This window comes from Piliocolobus tephrosceles, chromosome 6, assembly GCF_002776525.5.
Source record: "Piliocolobus tephrosceles isolate RC106 chromosome 6, ASM277652v3, whole genome shotgun sequence".
Taxonomy (NCBI): domain Eukaryota; kingdom Metazoa; phylum Chordata; class Mammalia; order Primates; family Cercopithecidae; genus Piliocolobus; species Piliocolobus tephrosceles.
Window position 1 is genome coordinate 13,877,758 of NC_045439.1, and position 23,095 is coordinate 13,900,852.

Sequence of the window (23,095 nt, forward strand, 5' to 3'; positions counted from 1 at the left end):
AGAGATACAACAAAAAAAGAGAATTTTAGACCAATATCCCTGATGAACATCGATGCAAAAATCCTCAATAAAATACTGGCAAACCAAATCCAGCAGCACATCAAAAAGCTTATCCACCAGGATCAAGTGGGCTTCATCCCTGGGATGCAAGGCTGGTTCAACATACGCAGATCAATAAACGTAATCCAGCATATAAACAGAACCAAAGACAAAAACCACATGATTATCTCAATAGATGAAGAAAAGGCCTTCTACAAAATTCAACAGCCCTTCATGCTAAAACCTCTCAATAAACTAGGTCTTGATGGGATGTATCTCAAAATAATAAGAGCTATTTATGACAAACCCACAGCCAATATCATACTGAATGGGCAAAAACTGGAAGCATTCCCTTTGAAAACTGGCACAAGACAGGGATGCCCTCTCTCACCACTCCTATTCAACATAGTGTTGGAAGTTCTGGCCAGGGCAATCAGGCAGGAGAAAGAAATCAAGGGTATTCAGTTAGGAAAAGGACTCAAGTTGTCCCTGTTTGCAGATGACATGATTGTCTATTTAGAAAACCCCACTGTCTCAGCCCAAAATCTCCTTAAGCTGATAAGCAACTTCAGTGAAGTCTCAGGATACAAAATCAATGTGCAAAAATCACAAGCATTCTTATACACCGGTAACAGACAAACAGAGAGCCAAATTATGGCTAAAACACCAAAAGCAATGGCAACAAAAGCCAAAATTGACAAATGGGATCTAATTAAACTAAAGAGCTTCTACACAGCAAAAGAAACTACCATCAGAGTGAACAGGCAACCTACAGAATGGGAGAAAATTTTTGCAATCTACTCATCTGACAAAGGGCTAATATCCAGAACCTACAAAGAACTCAAACAAATTTACAAGAAAAAAAACAACCCCATCAAAAAGTGGGCAAAGGATATGAACAGACACTTCTCAAAAGAAGACATTCATACAGCCAACAGACACATGAAAAAATGCTCATCATCACTCACCATCAGAGAAATGCAAATCAAAACCACAATGAGATACCATCTCACACCAGTTAGAATGGCAATCATTAAAAAATCAGGAAACAACAGGTGCTGGAGAGGATGTGGAGAAATAGGAACACTTTTACATTGTTGGTGGGACTGTAAACTAGTTCAACCATTGTGGAAAACAGTGTGGTGATTCCTCGAGGATCTAGAACTAGAAATACCATTCGACCCAGCCATCCCATTACTGGGGATATACCCAAAGGATTATAAATCATGCTGCTATAAAGACACATGCACACGTATGTTTATTGTGGAACTATTCACAATAGCAAAGACTTGAAATCAACCCAAATGTCCATCAGTGACAGACTGGATTAAGAAAATGTGGCACATACACACCATGGAATACTATGCAGCCATAAAAAAGGATGAATTCGTGTCCTTTGTAGGGACATGGATGCAGCTGGAAACCATCATTCTCAGCAAATTATCACAAGAACAGAAAACCAAATACCACATGTTCTCACTCATAGGTGGGAACTGAACAATGAGATCACTTGGACACAGGAAGGGGAGCATCACACACAGGGTCCTATTGTGGGGAGGGGGTAGGGGGGAGGGATAGCATTAGGAGATATACCTAATGTAAATGACGAGTTAATGGGTGCAGCACACCAACATGGCACATGTATACATATGTAACAAACCTGCATGTTGTGTACATGTACCCTAGAACTTAAAGTATAAGAAAAAAAATAATAAAATAAAATAAAAATGGAAAGTGAGATTCAGCCACATGGCCCTGGGAGGAAGAAAGAACCCATAGAAGTAAGCTGGCCGCCTCTGTCTCTGAGTGACCTGATTTGTCCCTTAGGCTTGAAAAAATTATTTGCTTGACCAAATTTTAGTCAGGCTCCTGAACCTTCTCCTAGGCCCATCTGTGCCTCCTAAAATCCAGTTTTAGCAAGAATCCTGCTTCGCTCGTTTAGAAAAACCCCTCCCCCTTGATATCTGATCATTGTTGATATCTGATCAGTTTCCTCGTCCTCCACCATCCCCCGGGTGCTGTCTGATCACCCTGCCTGCCTTCAGCAAGAATCCTGTTGGGTCAGTTTCACCAGAATCCTCCCTACCCCTAATGTTTCCCCCTAGTGATTTTCCATCCACTGCCCCCACCCTGCTTCCCGGCTATAACCCCCACCTGCCCATGCTCTATTTGGAGTTGAGCCCAGTTCTATACCGAGGTCTCTTTGTCCTTATTGCAATAGTTTTGAGCAAATCCTGTTTTTACTGCTTTAACTACCATCCAGTTTTGGTTTTTCATTGGTGACTAATGGGAAATGAGACATGAAACCAGATACAATGTCCTGGTTTCCAGGGGTGTCATTGGGTTGGAGAGACAGTGGAGTGGTGACCCTGGAGGCTGGGCAGGGAGGTCGGGAAGGAGTACGGTGCAAAGGACGTCAGCAGAACTTTCAGACAGTCTGCTGATCCAGCCTGATGTACCTTTCCTCCAGGAAGCCTTCCTGGCCACCCTGCCCGTGAAGAGCACTCCCTCCTCAGGCTCCTAGAGCACAGGCTGATCAGCTCAGCTCATTGTAACCTCCAACCTCAGCTACTTTCCCAATGTTCCTATGGAAATTCAAGAGCACGGCCGGCTCTTGGGTTTCTAAAAGTTGTAGGTAATTTGCAGGCAGCAGCCAAGTCCCTGAAAGCCTGGCTGCTCTTCGTAAGAGACAGGTCAGAACCCTCCTTGTATCTGTTATCTACTAATAGATAGGGGAGGGTCCTCTCTATCTCCCAGGAGACCATAAGCACACCCAGGGGCTGTGTGGCCTCAGGGGCACCTGCTAAGAAGGCCTGGCCCTGGCCAAATGAGAAGGGACTCAGGTTCTTGGAGAGCAGTGGATGCCCCAAAGAGCCCTACCTCTTCTGCTGTCATCAGAGGATGCTGTATACTCGGTCTGGGAAAACTACAACACTCTCCTCCTTTGAGAACCTCACATTTTCTTCCGTGCTGCACTTCACAGGGTGGAGGGTGTCAATCAAGTTTGCTATATAAATGATTTGCCCCAACCCCACACTCACTATCCTTACTACCCATGGATCAGGCTTCTAGCAGTTCAAAACCCAGGTGCTGTTCTTTTTCCTGGGCACATGGCTGGACCCAGTTTCCCTTGCAGTTAGCTGTGATCATGTGACCAAGTTCTAGCCAATGGAATGCGGCACAGGTGACACACCCACTCCTAGGCCTTGGCAGGAAGACCCGACCACAAGCCTTCTCCATGCTCTTTCCCCCTTCCAGCCTATTGGCTTGGAGTCAGTCCTAGGAAACTGGAGGCTGCACGCTGAAGGTGACAGAGCCTCTTCTTCCATTGGGATCCCTGTTCCTTCCCCACTGGCCAGGAACCTTGCCTGTGAGTGGGAAACTAGCTTCTGGGTTTAAGCCATTATGCTGGTTCTTGCAGTAGCTAGCTAATTATCCACGCTCACATGTTCCCCATAGCACACCTCTCCATCTGCCAGTCATCCTGGATGGTTACTCTTCATTCCCTCCCTCCACCTGAAGTGAGCTCCAAGAGGCAGTGAACAGTGCCTGGCACAGAGTGGGCACTCCATAACTCTGCTGAGCACATGAATGTGTGGGTTGTGTTTTGTTTTTGTTGTTGTTGAGATGGAATCTCGCTCTGTTGCCAGGCTGGAGTGCAGGAGTGCGATCTCAGCTCACTGCAACCTCCGTCTCCCAGGTTCAAGTAATTCTCCTGCCTCAGCCTCCCAAGTAGCTGGAACTACAGGCGCGTGCCACCACACCCAGCTAATTTCTGTATTTTTCGTAGAGATGGTGTTTCACCATGTTGGCTAAGATGATCTCGATCTCTTGACCTCGTGATCCGCCCGCCTCTGCCTTCCAAAGTGCTGGGATTACAGGCATGAGCCACCGCACCCAGAGAGTTTTGTTTTATCCATTCTGTGGGGCTCTGGGTCTCTATGGAAAGACCTCCTTAAAGCAGGAAAGGTAACCTGCTTCTGCATTCCCTTCCTAGTCCACTTCTAGGGCTAGAAGATTAATCTTGAATTGAACTAATATACTCATCTTCAGGACCCTGCCTGAGGCTTTTTCCTTTTTGACACCCTCCTGAATCCTTCCCACAGTGACCTGTATCCTCTGTGCCCCCAGCCAGAGGTCCCTTTGCAGTAATGCCTGCTATACTGCACAGCAAGTGATGTCTGTCCCCCATGCCAGTGTGTCCCCACCCTCCAACCAGATTTGGAGGCCTCTGAGGCCAGGAACTCTGTTTGCTTCATCTTTGCATCTTCCCAGTGTCGGGCACACATGTTTCTTGAGAAACAAACACTTCAGAATATTTAATGAGTCTTCTTAACTGTTGTCACTCTGCTGCTAGCCGAGGGTAAAAGGCTTCCCTCAACACCCTGGATCCATTTACAAGAGATGTAAACCAGTGCTTGGAATATTCTAGATTCTTCTAACAGGCTGTTTGGATCTGAATGCCTGGCATGTATACACATAGACATTGAAACTGCTTCTGCAAAAATTATGGCGAGGAAATGATGATAATGAAAGAGATCTGACCTAACCAATTCCATCTTGCCATTAACCTCCAAACTACCCTTGTTCATTCCTGGGCATAGGCCGAACTAACTCTGGGAGGAATTTAGTTTAGAATTAACTTTGAAACAAAGGTGGTAACAGCCTCTCCCTGAAACAAACCTCCTCCTTGCCTGGAGACCAGACCACCTTTGAGAAACTAACAAATTAGCCACAAGATTAGAAATTATGGCTCAGGGCCAGACACAGTGACTCACGCCTATAATCCCAGCACTTAAGGAGGCCAAGGTGGGCAGATCACCTGAGGTGGGGAGTTCGAGACCAGCCTGACCAATGTGGAGAAACTCCATCTCTACTAAAAATACAAAAATTAGCCGGGTGTGGTGGCACATGCCTGTAATCCCAGCTACTTGGGAGGCTGAGGCAGGAGAATCGCTTGAACCCGGGAGGCTGAGGTTGTGGTGAGCCAAGATCACGCCACTGTACTCTAGCCTAGGCAACAAGAGCGAAACTCTGTCTCAAAAAAAAAAAAAAAAGAAAAAGAAAAAAGAAAAAAAGAAATTATAGCTCAGGAGTCACGTAGCCAGAGGCCACAAGATCACTAATGTCTCCAATTGCTCCTGTAGATAACGTTACTATCATAAAACCTAAGATTGGCGTTTGAAGTCTGCATTCTTTCTTACGGATCCGCTGGTGCCCGCCACCCAGACCAGTAAACTGGCTCATTTGGTCTTGTGGTCCTCACCCAGGAACTGACTCAGTGCAAGAAGACAGATTCAACTCCCTGTGAGTCCATCCCTGACCCAACCAATCAGCTTTCCCCCTCCATGCCCCTCCTACCTGCCAAACTGTCTTTAAAAAACCCTAGCCTCCAAATTTTCAGGGAGGCCGATTTGAGTAATAATAAAACTCCGTCTCCTGTTTAGTTGGCTTTATGTACATCAAACTCTTTCTCTGTTGCAATTTCCGTCTTGATAAATTGGGTCTATCTGGGCAGAGGGGAAGAAGCACCCATTGAGTGGCTGCACCATGTGAGGAGGGGAAAGCCGGCACAGATGGGTGCCCAGCAGTCCACAAGGGCCCCAAACCCAGTGACACCATATTATCAGAACAAACCCGCCTTAGGGAGGGGGCCCCAAACATTTTCCCACTGAGGCCCATGCCTACTTCCAGCAGCACTACACACACACAGGATTTCTGTCTTTTTTTTTTTTTTTTAAATCTCCTTCTGTCACCCAGGATGGAATGCAGTGACATAATTATAGCTCACTGCAGCCTCACCCTCCCTGGCTCAAGCCATCCTTCCACCTCAGCCTCCCAAGTAGCTGGGGCCACAGGTGCATGCCATCACACCTGGCTTATTTATTTTTATCTTTTGTAGAGATGAGGTCTTTCTATGTTGCCCAGGCTAGTCTCCAGATCCCGGGCTCAAGGAATCCTCCGGCCTCTGCCTTCCAAAGTGTTGGAATTATAGGTGTGAGCCATCGAGTCTGGTCCAGATTTTTGTCTTTCAAAGTGTTTGTCAGTTTGACCCTCACAAAAGCTCTGTGACTATTATGTGCATTTGACAGAAGAGAAAACTGAGGCTCAGAAAGATTAAGTGACTTGTCTGCAATCATGGATTGAGTGTGTGCTGAGCTGACACTAGGACCCAACGGTGCAGACATTTCTTCTTCTTTTCTTCCCTTTCTCCAGTGTCCCTGCATTGAGCTAACAAGAGGAAACTTCACTGTGGCCACAAGAATGTAAAGCCAACCAGCTGCGACGAGGGTGAGCAGAAATTCACACTGACTTTGGATGATGAACTGAATTCAGAACAAGTCGGCTAAGTAACTTCAGTGACTGAAAGCTTTTCCTCCTTCTAATTTTAAACACCATCAGTGCATATGGGAGAGTCTGTGGCTAGAAGGTGCAGCCTCTCTGCTGCTGCTGCGGCTGCTGCTGCCGTGTGGTCAAAGTGAAAACAGAGAAGACGGGTACTTACTCGACTTTTCTTCCTTAATGGTGTATTCGAGCACCTCGGCCGAGCTCTTGTTCAGGGAAGGAAAGTGGACACAGAGCACCAGGTGCTTCGAACTGCTGTCCCGGCGGACCAGGAACATCTGAAACCAAAGAAGGGGAGGGAGCTCTGTGAATCAAAGATTTGGGTGAAGGTGAGGAGGACAACCATGAGATGGAAGTCATCTGGAAGGTTCCTGAAATGAGGAGGCAGGCTAGGGAGGTCAAGGATGCCTCAGGGACACTGGGGGTTCTGCCCCAAGAGTCTTGTGTCACCTGGCCCATGTCCACACTAGGATCCTGCATGCTCCGTTTCTCATTTGCCCACTGAAGGGGTCAATGAAATCAATGTTTCTGTAAGGGTATTGGAGGCACAGAGTCCATGGCAGGGGGAGGTCTTAAGATTCCTATGCCCCCACCCTGAGATGCTGGTTCTGTAAGGGGGAATTGGCTGGCTCTTATGTGAGTGGTCCTGAGTCTACACTCAGTAAAGCTCTAATGTACGGGAGTCAGGTTGAATTTCAACTCTCACCCCAGCACGTATGCTCTGGGGGAGGCTGCTGGAAACAATCACAGATATTGGTCAATTCACACCTTTTTTTCCTCTGAAAAAATAAAAATAGCTAATACTTAATATAGAGCTTTTGCTGTGACAAGACCTGTCAGGACACTCCACATATAGTAACTTGCTCCATCCTCTCCATCACCCCATGAGTTTTATTATTATCCCCATTTTACAGATGAAGGAACTGAGGTACTCTCTGGCAGGGTGCCCCCTCCTCTAGCTGGTGTGATGACTGACTGAGTTAATACCTGTTAGGGCTTGGCCCACAGGACATGCTCTGGAAGGTGATCCTGGCCAAGGTCTCACAGCTGTAAGGGAAGAACTGGATTTGGCCTCCAGACACTGGTGTCAACACTTGGGACCTCCATGCCATGAGGCCTCTGCATGCAGACCCCAAGTCCTGAGCAGGAAGACTTGCTTCTGCTGTGGGTTCACTCTCTTCTGATAAAACCATGACTCTAGGCCCTGAGGACGCAGCTGTGCTCTAGAAACCAAACACTAGCTGAGGTCTCACCCAGAGCCAGCATGTTCACGGACACTTGCTTCTCCTTCTCACGCTCTGAGCAACGGTTCTGCTTCAGTGAGGGTCCCAAGGGCAAACATGGGGAGCGGGATGCTGCTGCCTTTCACAGACTCTGCTGTTTTAAAATGTCCTTTGAATCTTGGCGGGTCCCAGCAAGCTCATCCCTCCTTTCCAGGTGACACCTTCTGGAATCTCCCCAACCTCCTGTGGCACAGCTTCCCCAGGAAGGGGGAGGGGGCATCCCTGGATAGGGGAAGGACTTGGTCTGTGTCTTGACCCCACCCCTGGAGCTTAAGCCTCTCCCACTCCAGCCCCAAGCTTCTGGGTTAGAGTTTGGAAAACTAGGTGTCTGGCCAAGGTTGCTGAAGAAAGGCTGCGGAGCAGGGACACTGGGATATCTGAGTGTCCGTTTGAACCACAGTGACCCCCATCTTGAATAGGGGCTGGGTAAAACAGGGCTGAGACCTGCTGGGCTGCATTCCCAGGAGGTTAGGGCATTCTAAGTCACAGGATGAGACAGGAGGTGGGCACAAGACACAGGTCACAAAGACCCTGCTGATAAAACAGGATGTGGTAAAGAAGCCAGCCCAAACCCACTAAAACCAAGATGGCGACCAAAGTGACCTCTGGTCATTCTCACTGCTCATTATGTGCTAATTATAATGCATCGGCATGCTAAAAGACACTCCTACCAGCGCCATGACAGTTTATAGATGTCATGGCAACGTCAGGAAGTTACCCTATATCTAAAAAGGGGAGGGACTCTTAGTTTCAGGAATTGCCTGCCCCTTTACTGGAACACTCATGAATAATCCACCCTTTGTTTAGCAAATAATCAAGAAGAAACCATAAGCATATTCAGTCAAGCATGAGTATGAGACAGTGTACCAGGATAGAGCAGCCATTCTTTTGCTTCTTCACTTCTCTAATAAACTTGCTTTCACTTTATTCTGTGGGCTCACCCCAAATTCTTTCTTGTGTCAGATCCAAGAACCTTCTCTTGGGGTCTGGATCGGGAACCCTTTCTGGTAACACGAGGATACAGCCCCAAGCACAGGAGGCTCCTGAGGAGTCCTCTGTCCTGACCCTGCTCTGGTGATATCCCAAATTCTGCTGCTATTGTATTGATTACTAATATTACTATATTGCTGTATCATCATAATCATTGTTATTCTAGAGTTGTTATATACAATTGTTAAAAAAAACTACTAGAACCGTATTACTATTAATGATTAATGGCCTCCCTAGTCTGGCCTAAATCCAAATACTAGTGCATTAATTAGATTCTATGATCTCACTTAATTTTCCTATTAAACCTATGGGGGAGACATTATAGTTATCCCCATTTTATAGATGAGGAAACTGAGGCAGAGAGAGGCAAGTAATGCTCATGATCACAGGGTTGTAAGTGGTGGAGCTGAGACCTGAAACTCAGGACCTTTGCCTCTAGATGCTGAGTGCTCAATTTCGCCTCCACTTGGCTTACAGAGGGTGGCCCTGCGGCTTAAGATCCTGGTCTCCGTGAGAGTGTATGACCCTTCCAGAGCAGCAGCACGATGAATCACTAGTTACCAAACTGAGGTTGGAAATGAGTTTTTCGCAGCCCCTCTCCTCCAGCACAGCAGGATGAAGAGATAATTGAACCAGGAGCAACAGGGGGCGACGGAAGGGGTACTCCTGGTGATACAGGAGCTAAAAAGAAATTATTTAGGCAGATAGTGAGGGTAACAGAGTCCTCTGCTGAGCTTCCCTTTTAACAAAAAGCAGCCCCCAAATCATTTCTTCTTTAACAAAGAACAGTCTGCAAAACTCAAGCTGCAAACATAGACAAGCAACCTGGAAGCTTGCACGGATGAATGCCGGCAGCTGTGCCAATAGAAAAGGGTTACCTGGAAGCCAGGTATGTTCAACATGGAGGCTCCATCTTCCCTTTTCTTTGTCACCACGTGTACAGTGGAAAAGTAGGCAACATGGCCCCGGCCAGGTAGAGAATCCATCTACATAATAAAAGATTAGGGTGGGGCAGCCAGCTTCTTCTCGTGCAATGCAAATGGCACACCTGTCCAGCCAATTTCTGGTACTCTATGTAAATCAGATACTTCCTCCTCAAGCTTACCTATAAAACCTCCTGCACTGCACCACGGACTGGAAGACCTGTTTGGGACACCCTCTCTCTGCAGGAAAGAGCTTTTCTCTTTCTTTAATCTTTTAAACCTCTGCTCTTAACCTCATTCCTTATGTGTCCGTGACCTGTATTTCCTTGGTGTGAGGCAACGAACCTCGGGTATTACCCCAGACAAACGACGCTGCTTCATGGCAGGGGTGGGGGTGGTGTCTGCCTGGAAGGTGTTCCTGCTGGACATTAGCTTACCTCTAGATGCCTCCACCAGGACTGGCTCTCTGCTCAGAGGCTTAGAGACAAGCCTCAGCTGCTGCCAAATCCTCACCCTACTTGAAGCTGCAGCATCTCCTAACTAGTGCATTCACCTGAAGTTGAGCTGACCCCAGGATGTGGAGTCTTTCAAAGAAATGAGGTTGCTTTGCCTCTATGAAGGTTCAAGGTGGAGCTGCCTCCTTGGTCACCAGGCCCATGGGAACCAGCAGTGTGTGAGGGAATGTGAGTGTGTGAGGGAACATGAGTGTGTGTGGGGGTGAGTGTGGTATATAGTACGACAGAAACACATAGCCAGTCTTTGTACCCAATCCTGGCACAGAGCTTCAAAAACCCTTGGAATTTCCTGAGAGATGAGAGTGTTTTTTATTATTCATAATGAGCCCCTTTTGACCTAACCTGAGTCTCTGCTATTAAACAGGGACTCCTGGTGGGACCTTAGATTTAAGGGAGGGGCTGGCCACAGAAAGACTAAGCACTTGCTTAGAGGGTTAGAACCTTCCACCCCATGTGTGACCTCCAGAAGGGGACTGGAGACTGAGTTCAATCACATGGCCAATGATTTAATCAATCATGCCTCTGAAATAAAATCTCTGGACTTTCTGGCTGGTGAACACACTGATGTGCTAGGAAGAAGACGCACCCAGCTTCTAGGAATGTCAGCTACTTGGGTGTGTCACCAACCTTGGGAATTTTTGGAGCTGTCCTCACCCCCTTATTTTGTTTTGACATTCTCCTACATCTAATAACCTGATTTGTCTCCAGCTGATCCTCAGTGAGAGATGCCATCCCCTCAATATTCAAAAGTCAGCCTTCTGGCCAGGCACAGTGGCTCATGCCTGTAATCCCAGCCCTTTGGGAGGCTAAGGCAGGTGGATCACTTGAGGTCAGGAGTTCGAGACCAGCCTGGCCAACAAGGTGAAACTCCGTTTCTACTAAAAATACAAAAATTAGTCAGGTATGGTGGTGCACGCTGTAATCCCAACTATTCGGGAGGCTGAGGCAGGACAATAGCTTCAATCTGGGAGGCAGAGGTGGCACTGAGCCAAGATTGCACCACTGTACTCCAGCCTGGGTGACACAGCAAGACTCTATCTCAGAAAAAAACAAAAAGTCACCCTTCTACAGGAGACCACTAGACTTCCCATCAGTGGGACATGACAGAGGCAAAGTTCTGCCCATTTCCCTTGGACCTGGCTGGATACTACTTTCACCAACCCACGGAGCCACCCCGCCTGGACAGCTAGCGGAGGCCAAGACCCACAAAACCACCACCACTGCCCCTCTCTATAACCGCAGGAAGCAGTTACAAAAGACTGACCATCCATTTTCCCCAAGGAATTGGGGTCTTAGACTCTTGAGGGGGAAGTGTTACAGTAGGTAGTCAGGCATGAGCAGGGCAGGAGAGTCTCCTCCCCCACCAGGAATGTCAGGTGACCATCAAATGATGGGCAGGCGGTTGTTAGCTGTCTGGCTAAAATAATAATTGGTTGCAGCTTGCACACCAGGGAAACACAGTCTCCCAAGAGATAGAAAAAGCCTGAAAACTGGTGATCAGCATCTTCTCAATAACATCTCACAAATTGTGCCCGTGGGCTCAAGCATGAGCACCAAGAGGCAAAATGGCGGAGCATAATTGGTATAGGACCTTCTAGAAACACTGGACCGGTACAGGAAGAGCGCCTCAACTGAGCATGCGCACAACTCCAGTAACCACACTGCGCATGTGGCCCGTCCCAAGTGCTGGCGGACCACTGCACGTGCGGACAGCCCACCCCGAGGGAAGAAGTCCGCTCCGAGACTCAGGGGAGAAGGGACGCAAGACCCCGGAAGCATGCCAACACAGAAAACGCTAAGTCAAAGGTCAAACCGTGCACTAGATCTCTCACGCCGCCTGCCTGGCCCTCTTCCAAGTGTCCTTTCCTTCCTTTTGTTCCTGCTCTAAAGCTTTAGCAAAGCTTTAGACTTGCCTCGGTCTCTCACTCTGCCTTACGTAAGCCCACTTTGTCAAATTCTTTCTTCTGAGGAGGCAAGAACTGAGGATGTTGCAGACCTGTCTGGACCCTCCCTGCGAATAGGAGGAGAGGTGATGGGGACTCTGTGGCTGCCCCGCCTAGACCTCACCCCATGTGCCTTTTCCATTTGGTGGTTCCTGTGCTGTATCCTTTATACAAAACTGTAATTGGAAGTATAACACTTTGTGAGTCTTTGAGTTGTCCTATTGGATTATCAAACCTGAATGGGGATCATGGGAACTCCTGAATTTGAAGCCAAATTGGACAGAAGTGCAGGTAGCCTGGGAACCCACTTGTGGCAGGCGTCGGAAGGAGGAGCCGCCCCTGGAGTCTGCACTAACTCTGGGTAGTGTCGAAATTGTTGGACGCCCAGCTGGTGTCAGACAATTGTGAGTGAGTGTATGTGTGTGAGTGTGGGTGAGTGCTGTGAAATTAAATTCAAACTTAAAATAATTGGGACTTAAAGCTGTTGGAACTTCAAATTCTTTAGAGCCTTGAGAGGAATGTGACTTTGTAGCCTGAGTCACGCTGCATGCAACTGCAACTTCTGCAGCTGATTTCCTGTAAATATTGAAGACCAAACAGCAGTGGAGATAAGACCCCCTCAGAACACTCTCCTTCTTAGGGAGTATTAAAAGAAAAACCTTAGGCCAATTAAATTTCACAGAATTTAATTGAGCAAAGAACGATTCATAAATCAGGCAACTCCTGAACCAGAATAGGTTCAGAGAGACTCCAGCATAGCGGCCACGTAGTGGAAGATGTATGGACAGTGAAAGGAAAGTAATGGACAAAAACTGGAAGTGAGGTACAGAAACAGTTGGATTGGTTACAGCTCAGCATTTGCCTTATTTGAACACTATTTGACCAGTTGGCCACCTTTGACTGGCCAAGACTCAGTGATTGTCACGAGAGTAATTTACATCTGTTTACACCTGCAGTTAGGTTACAGTTCACTATGTCCAGAAAAACCTTTAAGCAGAACTTAAAATATGTAAGGAGGCAGCATTAGGCTAAACTTAATTTAACAGGAGTAATAAAGTAATCTTCCTAGGATGTAGCGATCTGTAACCAATGAAATCACTGGGGCATGCAGTGGTCTCCTATGGAAAATGTCATTCTGCTAAAACTTCTCTGTCTCTATCTGTGTAAAACCTTAACTTCACCTTCAGTGCTGGCCTTGTTCATTTGGAGTTGGTGTCTCCCGGGTGGCTACCCTTGAGTTTTGTGCTAGAATAAACTCCATAATTAATCACATTTTCTGAATGTCACTTTTTTTTTTTTTGAGACAGAGTCTCACTTTGTCGCTGAGGCTGGAGCACAATGGCATGATCTCAGCTCACTGCGACCTCTGCCACCAGAGTTCAAGTGATTCTCCTGCCTTCCAACTAGCTGGGATTACCATGCCTGGCTAATTTTTGTATTTTTGTGGAGATGTGGCTTCATCATGTTGGCCAGGCTGGTCTCCAACTCCTGATCTCAAGTGATCTGCCCACCCTGGCCTCCCAAAGTGCTGGGATTACAGGCGTGAGCCACCGTGCCTGGCCTGAATGTCATTAGTTAAGTTGGACAGTGTGTGTGAGGGAGTGTGTGTGTGTGTATCTACCATGAGGGAACTCTGGGGTGCCCTCAGGGCCTCCCTGCTGAGTAGGACATGGAAAGAAAGGCAGAGCAGGAGCCAATGGTGCCCCTGGGAAGGCAAACTTTGACCCCTGACCCTGAGTCAGGGTGGGAGCTGAGGCTGGAGCCCTCCTAAATTGCAACCAAACTGTAGATTTCTGTCCGCACCGGGAAAGTGCTCTCTTTGTGGTGCACGTGTAGGGGACACACACCCAGGTCACTGGTTGGAAGCACAGGCACACGGCAGGGCTGCCCCACCTTTAGGTATCAGCGATGGCACAGGAAGGAAGGGCAGTGCTTTTCAAACTGCAGGTCATGACCCATTAGTGCGAATGCCACCTAAAATTTCTTTTTCCAGAATGAAACAGAAGAAAATAAAATAGAAGACCCTTGCCTATAATAAGGGTAGACTTCTTGTTGCAGGGTACAGGTCTACACGGGCCAGGGTCACAGTACAACATATATATTTTTACTCTACTGATGGTTACTTTCTCCCCTAACTATTTTGACACGCTTAGTCCCCACTCATCTCTCCCTAGGGTGACTGGCATGACAAATCCTGGGTGCTGGCTTCAACGAGGCTGTCCTTCGATGCTGCTCTGCATTGAATCGGCTCTTTCACACCCAGCCCATAGCTATTTCTAGGTTTTCTCACTTTGTTCAGACATGGACCCTGTTCTCCATCCTCACATTCCAAGACAGAAAGAAAAAAAAAAGGCAGGAGCTCTCAGAGGGAGCTCCTCCAGCTGGGAACAGGCCCACAAACTGTATTTCTTTCTGGGCTCTCAGACAGCCCTGAGCAGCCAGTTACCAGCCCTGGGACCCTGGGTGATTGTATGGTTTCTCTGAGCCTCCGTGTTCTTGTCCATAAATGGGGGTGGCAACACCTGCCACTACCTAGCAGAAACAAAAAATGAAACCAAGGCCCTGCCTCTCTGGTTGGAAGATGTATGGAAAAGTTGCAGAGGAAAGCATCCAACAGGACGCTCACTGAGGACCACGCTCCACTCACCCCACCCGCAGCTGGTTTTGAGCTTCTGTCTCCTGGTCTCAGGCTCCACCTAGACCTGGGAGTCTGTCCACCATGTGTGTTTACTGTGAAAAAGAATCAGAAGGGATTGCCTGACCTCAGAAGAGATGAAACTTACAGATCCAGGGCAAGAGGAGGCGAATGCAAGATTATAAACTAAAGACAGAGTAGTTCAAGTCCGTAGCACGGAGGCAGAAGTTAAAAGGGCGGCTAGTGTGTGCACACTGGGCCAGGCGCCTTACAGGTGCCAGGACTGGTATCACTCAGTCCTCCCCAGAGCCACACAGGTGGCAACTGCCAGAGCAGGACTAGGGTCAGGCATCCCCACCACATGATGAAGCATCTCGCTCCCCTCTCGCTGTTGGGCTGTGTTATCTACACAGCGTGTCGACAGGGCTGGAAAGTCCCCAAGGTTGGACTCTGCCAGCTCCCCAGTTCTGAACCCATCACCCACCCTTTCAGCATGGCCACAGGGCTCTCGTGTGGCTCTTGTCTTCTGACTGAAAACCATGATAAGGCGCTGGCCTGGGGGGTAGAGGAGGCTGGAGGCTGTGAGTTCACAATGGAGAGGGGGCAGGGAGGGACTCTGAGTTTGGCGTGGCTCCAGGAGTCCTCTGATGTTTCCTGCCCAGGTGGTCATGGATGAGGGTGACACAGGTACCTGCTGTGGGCAAGAGCCCAGGTCAGTGGTCTGCTCTGGCCAACTGGAATAAGAGGGTCTGTTCTGTTCCTCTCTGGGGAGGTTTAGCTGCTGAGCTAGTCATGGAGACCCTTCTAAAAGGTATTCACAGGCAGCACCTCAAAAACAGCATCACTGTGCTGCAGTGACACCTGAAGAACATTTTAGATTATATTATGGTGAATTATCTCAGCTTAAACCTGGCAGAGTTTGGCCCAAGTCAGTGTCAGGCAGCAGCCACCTTCATGAGCTATTTATATCCACATCCAGCAGCCATCTTCATGAGTTACTTATATCCACATTGCCCCCCTGCCCACTCCCTGATCGGGTGTCCCCAGGTCATACTTCAACAGGATGTTGCCCATGATGGCTGTTACAGGTGAGTACATGGTGGGGTGGAGAGCCGAAGGACCACCCAGAGCCCTTTCTCCAACACCTTTGGGGTTTCCATGTGAAAAGTCTAAAAGTCCACCCCCCTTTCTGCCCCCTGCAGCCAGCTGTTTAGAGACACAGTGAAACACAAATACTACCTCTGCCCCTCACCAGCTGTGGGCAAGTTACTTTTACTTCTTGGGGTCTCAGTGTCCTCATTTGAACATGAGGACAGTAAGATACATCATTCAGGGTTGCTGTGAGAATTGCTGATCATGTATATAAAATGCCTGGCACAGAAAATGTACTTAATAACTTACAATCCTAATTATTAATATTAATTATTATTATAGATTGCTCTCATTTACTGATCCAAATCACATGCTATGATTTTAAGTGCCTAATATCATTAGACAAATAAATGACAACTATTAATAGGATTATTACTATGCTTGCAGCTGGACCAAAGAGGAAAAAGGACTCAAAGAGCACTCACCTCCACAGTAGATTAAAAAGAGCCACAAAGTCTTTGCTGCTCCCCCTATCAAGAGATGGAGTCTATTTTCACCTCTTGGTGAAAACAGCATGGCCTTGGGCCTGGCATTGACCAAAAAATGCAGCAGAAGAGATACTGTGGAGTTCTGAGCTTGGGCTTCAAGAGGCATGCAGCTTCCATGTCAACCTTTGGACTATGCTGTCATGTAAAGAAGCCTGAACTAGCCAGCTGGAGTTGTGTGGCCCAGCCAACAGCCAGCACCCACCACAGGGCACATGAGTGAGGCCATCATAGACCATCCTCCTCTGGTCAAGCTGCTAGATGATTGCAGCTGCATGACTAACCCCAGAAAAGACCAGCAGAAGAACTGCTCAGCTGAACCCAGCCTAAATTGCTGACCCATAGAATTGTGAGCAAATATAAAATAGTGACTGTTGTAAGTCACCGAATGTTGGGTTGGTTTGTTATGTAAAGTAGGTAATGATATAGCCATGAGGTATACGGACATGGAGCCTCCACCTTTGGATATCCCCCTACTCTCTTCCATCAGGCATTGCTGATGAATACACACAGCTCAGTGGGAAAGTTTCAAAGCCAGTGATATGGTCCAGCCCCTCACTCTACAGCCAAAGAAACCCGGAGAAGTAAAATGACCTCCTGAGGTCACATCACTTGTTAGTGTCAAAGCCAAAACAAGAATGTAAGACACGCGACCTCCAGGCCACATTTATGACCGCTACAACCACCCACTGGTGTTAAATAAGCATGTACTCCATGCCAGGCACCAGGCTAGGGATTTTAGATACCTGCAACAGCCCCTTCCCTGAGGCTCTGAATATCACACCCTCTATGCAGATGAGAAAATAGTGTGAGGTACAGGTTGGTAAGGAGACGGGAAAGAGGATGGGCATTCAAGCAGCAGGTCTGGAGTGTTGGACCTTGAACCCTTTCATGTAAGACCTTCTGCCCGCATGCTCTGGAGCCAAACTTTCCAAGTTTAGTCCTCAGTTAGCCACTTGGAGCTATGTGAACTCTCTGGGTGGCTTCTTTTTCTGTGAAATGGAGTCATAATTGTCCCTGCCTGTGACACTTACTGAGTTAGCTCCCCAAGAACCAGTCACCTCTCCCCTTCCTTGCTAACAGACCCTGATTCCGGTTCTGGTGGCAAAATGCCCTGACTCAGGAGATGTATCACATTTGGTCAGAGCCAATCTTGACCATACTGCTCTCCTTGGCCATTCACCCCCTTTCCTAGCCTTCGTCACATCACGGGTGATCAATAAAGCATTTGGAACAACACGTGTTCCCTAACAATAATGCAGAGCCTAGGAGGAGAAAGCCATTTGTCTGTGACCTCCTGTCTTTGAATGGGTGAGGTGTCTGGAGCTGCAGCTGCCATTCTGCAACCATGAGGTGAGAAACCTGAGGACCAAAAGCCAGCACCTCGAAGATAGAGGAATAGAAGGGTAGAGAGAAGCCCAGGCGGAGCAGTGAGGGAACACAGTGGGAACTGAAGGCATCAAAGAGCTGCTAAACTAGCCCTGGACTCCAACCTCCAGACTTCTTCCCACTAGATAAACAATAGCATCCTTATGGCTGAAGCTACCATAGCTGGGCTTGCTGTCACTTGAAGTTGAAAGCATTCACCACCAACCCAGTGCCTCAAAGGATCGTTGAAAAGGCTGTACAGGTGGTATCAGCAGAGTGCCTGCTACGTAGTAAGCAGTCAATATGTGGTACTTCTCTCAGAGGTGATCCATCTTGATTTTCTTATAGCTCCAGAGCACCTTTCTTACAGCTCAAGAGAAGCGCCATCTTGAATAGGGGCTGGGGCAGCTGAGACCGGCTGGGCTGCATTCCCAGGAGGTTAGGCATTCTTAGTCACAGGTCACAATAAAACAAGATGTGGTAAAGAAGCCGGTCCAAACCCATCAAAACCAAGATGGCAATGAAAGTGGCCTCTGGTCATCCTCGCTGCTCATGATGTGTTAATTATAATGCATTAGCAAGCTAAAAGACACTCCCACCAGCACCATGACCGTTTACAAATGCCATGGCAGTCCAGAAGTTACCCTATATAGTCTAAAAAAGGGAGAAACCCTTAGTTCCAGGAAATGCCTACCCTTTTCCCAGAAAACTCATGAATAATCCACCCCTTGTTTGATCAATAAATAACTCTAAGCATATTCATTCAAGCAGCCCATGCTGCTGCTCTGCCCATGGAGTAGCTATTCTTTTTTTTTTTTTTTTTTTCTTTTTGAGACGGAGTCCCACTCTGTCCACCAGGCTGGAGTGCAGTGGCGCGATCTCGGCTCACTGCAAGCTCTGCCTCCTGGGTTCACGCCATTCTCCTGCCTCAGCCTCCCTAGTAGCTGGGACTACAGGCGCCCACCACTGCGCCCGGCTAATTTTTTGTATTTTTAGTAGAGACGGGGTTTCACCGTGGTCTCGATCTCCTGACCTTGTGATCCGCCCACCTCGGCCTCCCAAAGTGCTGGGATTACAGGCGTGAGCCACCGTGCCTGGCCGGAGTAGCTATTCTTTATCCCCTTACTTTCCTAATAAACTTGCTTTCACTTTACGCTGTGGACTTGCCCCTGATTCTTTCTTGCCTGAGGTCCAAGAACCCTTTCTTAGGGTCCGGCTTGGGACCCCTTTCTGGTAACACTTCCTTCCCCAGACCCCCTCTACCTGCCTTCTGAGAATGAATGTCACAAAGCCCCTAGCATTCCTGATGTCAGTGTTCACGGATGGCTCCATGAATCAAAAGGGCAACAGGGCAGGACATGGGGCACCCTGGACAGGGAAAGGAATCCTGATGGGCAGCTCTAGACTTCAGGGCTCAACCTCGATGCGAAGAAGAGCCAGGCAGAGCAGATGAGCCAAGTGGAGCAGTGAGGGAACACAGGAAGGCAAGTGCTGGTGCCAGGGCCACCTTTGTCCACCTCCAGGACACTCACAGGGGGCTGCCCGGGGTTCCTACAAACAGAGCAGTTCACATTCATGCCCATGGTAATACCCTCTATCTGCCACTGCTCCTGAAAGCCTTCCCTGATTAGCCACTAACAAAACTTCCTAGGCCCAGTGTCCTTACTCAACCTCTCTCCTCTCTGGGAACAAGCCTGGTCTGACACCTTGCTGAGTCAGCTGTTCCTTTGTGTGTGTGTGTGTGTGTGTGTGTGTGTGTGTGTGTGTGTCCTCCATTTTTCATCCCTCACTGCATTGCATTAGGAATCCTCAGAAAACAGAAAAATCCTTTTCCATCAATTGTACAAACTGCTGGGCTCTTGCCACTGTGAGAATCCAATTTTCTTTGAAGAGTTAGCATTCCCCCATGCAACCCCTGCCAAAACAACAGCGGGCAGTGGTAAGAGCACCGGGCTGTGGGTCAGACACTTGTGTCCTTCCTAATTCTGACATTGGTTTTCTCTGTGTCCTTGAGCAAGTCACTTCCCCTTTCTGAGCTGGCTTTTTCCAGTCCATAACAAGGGAGGTAGGCTGAACAATTCCAGGACTCCTTTCTTCTAGAAGACACTCTTCTAGCATCAGTGCCCTGGGGTTCTTTCCCAGTCCCTAAGAGTCTTGCAAGAGGGTGAGTTTCATGGTAAATTAATGCAATCCAGGAAACAGTACCGCCAGTCTTCAGACCCTCTTCCTGTCTATCTTCAGCCAGGGTGAGTTTTGGAAAGACCAACTTATTTCACTAACAGCTGGGACAGATATGCTTAGGGAGAGAATTATGCAGCCACCACATTCCCCTCTTCCTCTCCAAAAAAATACATAAAAATCCAAAGCTAAATGCACCATAAGGGGTTTTGTTTTTACTATTCATTTTTGGCCTGGACAATTCAGAGCTATCTGCTTTTCCACTTTTGTTATTTTAGGATTATTTTCCAGCTGCTTGGGGAAAATTTCCAATCATGCCCATTAGGGCAGAAACAGAAGTGGCTGGCTCTTCTGAGAGGCTGCGTCCACAGGGTTGTGCCTGTGGAGGTTGGCAGTCCAGTGGCTGGGGCCCATCCTGGACAAAGGTCCTCATATCCTCAGTCCTTACTCTGACAGAGCTTAGGGGTGTAGGGGTGTGTGTGTGTGTGTGTGTGCGTGTGTGTGTGTGTACACAGATCTGTAAGAAAGTCAAGCCACAAATCGTCAGAACCACTAAGGACTGGAAATGTAATAAAGGTACATATTGCCCAATATCTTTATTTTACATATGGGGAAACTGAGGCCCACCTTTCCCATTAGCATAGCACAGAGCAGCAATTCTCAACTCTGGCTACACGGCAGAATTACCCAGAAAGCTTTTAAAACATGCCAATGGCTGAGGCTCACTCCAAAACAAAGAGAGAAGCATTTCTGGGGGTGAGGCCAAGACACTGTTTTTTATAAAGCTTTTAGAGACAGTCAGTTGTGGGTTTAAATCTTGTGGGTTTAAATCAAGTTCCACAACTTGGTAGCCATATGACTCAGGCAGGCTTCTTACCTTCTCAGAGCCGAGTTTCCTTACTTACAGAATAGAGATTACACCCGTTTTGCAGGGTTGTTGGAAAAATGAGAGATGGTGCTTAGTCCAAAGTAATCCTGCAATAATTGATGGTTATGCCTTTTCCCCTGGTCTCACAACAGAGGCGCTTCACTGAAGGTTTTTTTTTTTTTTTTTTTAGACGGAGTTTTGCTCTTGTTGCCCGGGCTGGAGTGTAGTAGTGCAATCTTTTCTCACTGCAACCTCCCGGGTTCAAGCGATTCTTCTGCCTCAGCCTCCCAAGTAGCTGGGATTACAGATGCCTGCCACCACTCCTGGCTATTTTTTTCTATTTTAAGCAGAGATGGGGTTTCACCATGTTGGCCAGGCTAGTCTTGAACTCCTAACCTCAGGTGATCCACCCGCCTCGGCCTCCCAAAGTGCTGGGATTACAGGCATGAGCCACTGCACCTGGCCCACTGAAGGTCTTTACCAAACTAATACTGAACAGAATTGGTACTCCTTGGGTTCACACCTAGGAAGGGTGCTTTGAACCACCTAGATGGCTGGTCCATATCACAACTCAGGTTACTACAACTTTTAAGCCAACCCTTTACCTCCTTCACCACCAAAAGCAACCTTAAAAGAGGTTTCTTTTATTAAAAACCACCTTGGCCTAGAAGCAACTGACTCTCCAGTAGCAACAAACACCCATGGTGCCCAGATCTTGGTTCCTAATATCATTCTCTATAAAAGGAACGAGGGCTTCTTAGAGAAATGGCTGATTCTAGGACTGGGGCAGGAAATATATAAGATGAGCGTGGAGTGTCTTGTATGGCCAGGAAATAACGACGTGTTCCAAAAAACAAAACACACACCCACATGCACAGTGAGGGTGGTGTGTCAAAGGCATACAGGAGCCAACTGAAAGACTCCCAGGGGCCAAAGTTGGAACACTTTGAAAACAAAATAATTAAAGTAATATTGGATTATAGTCCAAAGTATAAAAGTACCCCTGATTCCACAATGATATAAGTAAAGGGCTTAATAAATAGATGGGAGAGAAGAGGCAAATCTCTCGCACAGATAAATTCCAAATAGTATATTAGATACCAAATCAAGGAGGTGGAGTATAATTCCCCATTCCTTAAAGGCGGGCTGAGCACACCGACTGCCTTCCAAAAAGTACAGTCTAGAGAGGCAGTGGGAGAAAGAGTCACTTTGAAGTGCAGAAACCCTGCGAACACAACCTCAGCAGTTGATCAAGGTCAACATCACCAGTGGTAAGTCATTCTGAGAGTCTGTTGCCTTCATGTGATGTGATTAGAATATTTTACCACTGTGGTCTTCCCCAAATCCCTAACCCCAGTCTAACCATCAGACAAGTCCTGATCGAGGAACGTTCTACAAAATACCTCATCACCGTTCCTCAAAACTGCCAACGTCATCAAAAACAAAGGAAGTCTGAGCAAATGTCACAGCCAAGAGAAGCCTAAGGAGATAAGATGACTAAATGTAACATGGGATGTGATCCAGGAGCAGAAAAAAGTTGTTAGGTAAAAGATGGCCAGGCTTGGTGGCTTATGCCTGTATTTCCAGCGGTATGGGAGGCCGAGGTGGGAGGATTGCTTGAGCCCAGGAGTTCAAGACCAGCCTGGGCAACATAGGGAGATCTCATGTCTACAAAAAGTAAAAACTAAATTAGCTGGGCATGGTAGTGTGTGCCTGTAATCCCAGCTACTCAGGAAACTGAGAAAGGAGAATCACTTGAGCCTAGGAGGTAGGCTGCAGTGAGCCGTAATTGCACCACTGCACTCCAGCTTGGGTGACAGAGCAAGACCTGTCTCAAAAACAAAACAAAACAAAACTCAGGAAATCTGAATAAAGTACGGGCTTTAGTTAATACTAATGTATCAAGATCAGTTTCTTAATTGTGGTGAATGTACCACACTAATGCTAGATGTTAACAACGGGGGAAACTGGTGTGGAGTATATGAGAACTCCTTGTACCATCTTTGCAACTTTTCTGTAAATCTAAAACTATTCTAAAATAAAATTTTTTAAAAAATCAGCCTGAATGCAGAATAAAGGTGGCTGTTGGTTGGTTGCCTTGCTTCTGGATACACACAAATCAAAAAATGGGCCAATATGTTCCCAAAACCTTATCAGAGAAGCAGGCTGCAAGGAGGGGAGGTGGATAGCAGGGAAAGGGAGGGATGTGGTCAAGGTCATACAGATATTTGGAACAAAGGGCCTGGATCTCCAGCCTCCTGAGCACCAGCGCCAGATACAGTGAAGCACTATGTCTCATCGGTGCCAGCAGGGGTAGACCTAGGTGGTCTCTGAAGACCTTTTGAGTTCCCACAGCCTGGGGACCACCTAT

At 47.6% G+C, this 23,095-nt stretch overlaps 1 protein-coding gene across 2 annotated transcripts in view; it reads right to left on the reverse strand.

The window, feature by feature from the left end:
- The window catches only part of RIN3 (Ras and Rab interactor 3), a 185,471-nt gene that overhangs the window by 117,198 nt on the left and 45,178 nt on the right, over positions 1-23,095 (reverse strand). For both annotated transcript variants that reach the window (XM_023205504.3, XM_023205505.2), the window contains exon 3: positions 6,545-6,662. In XM_023205504.3, the coding sequence (XP_023061272.2) occupies positions 6,545-6,662 (118 nt within the window). The remainder of the gene's footprint in view (positions 1-6,544; positions 6,663-23,095) is intronic.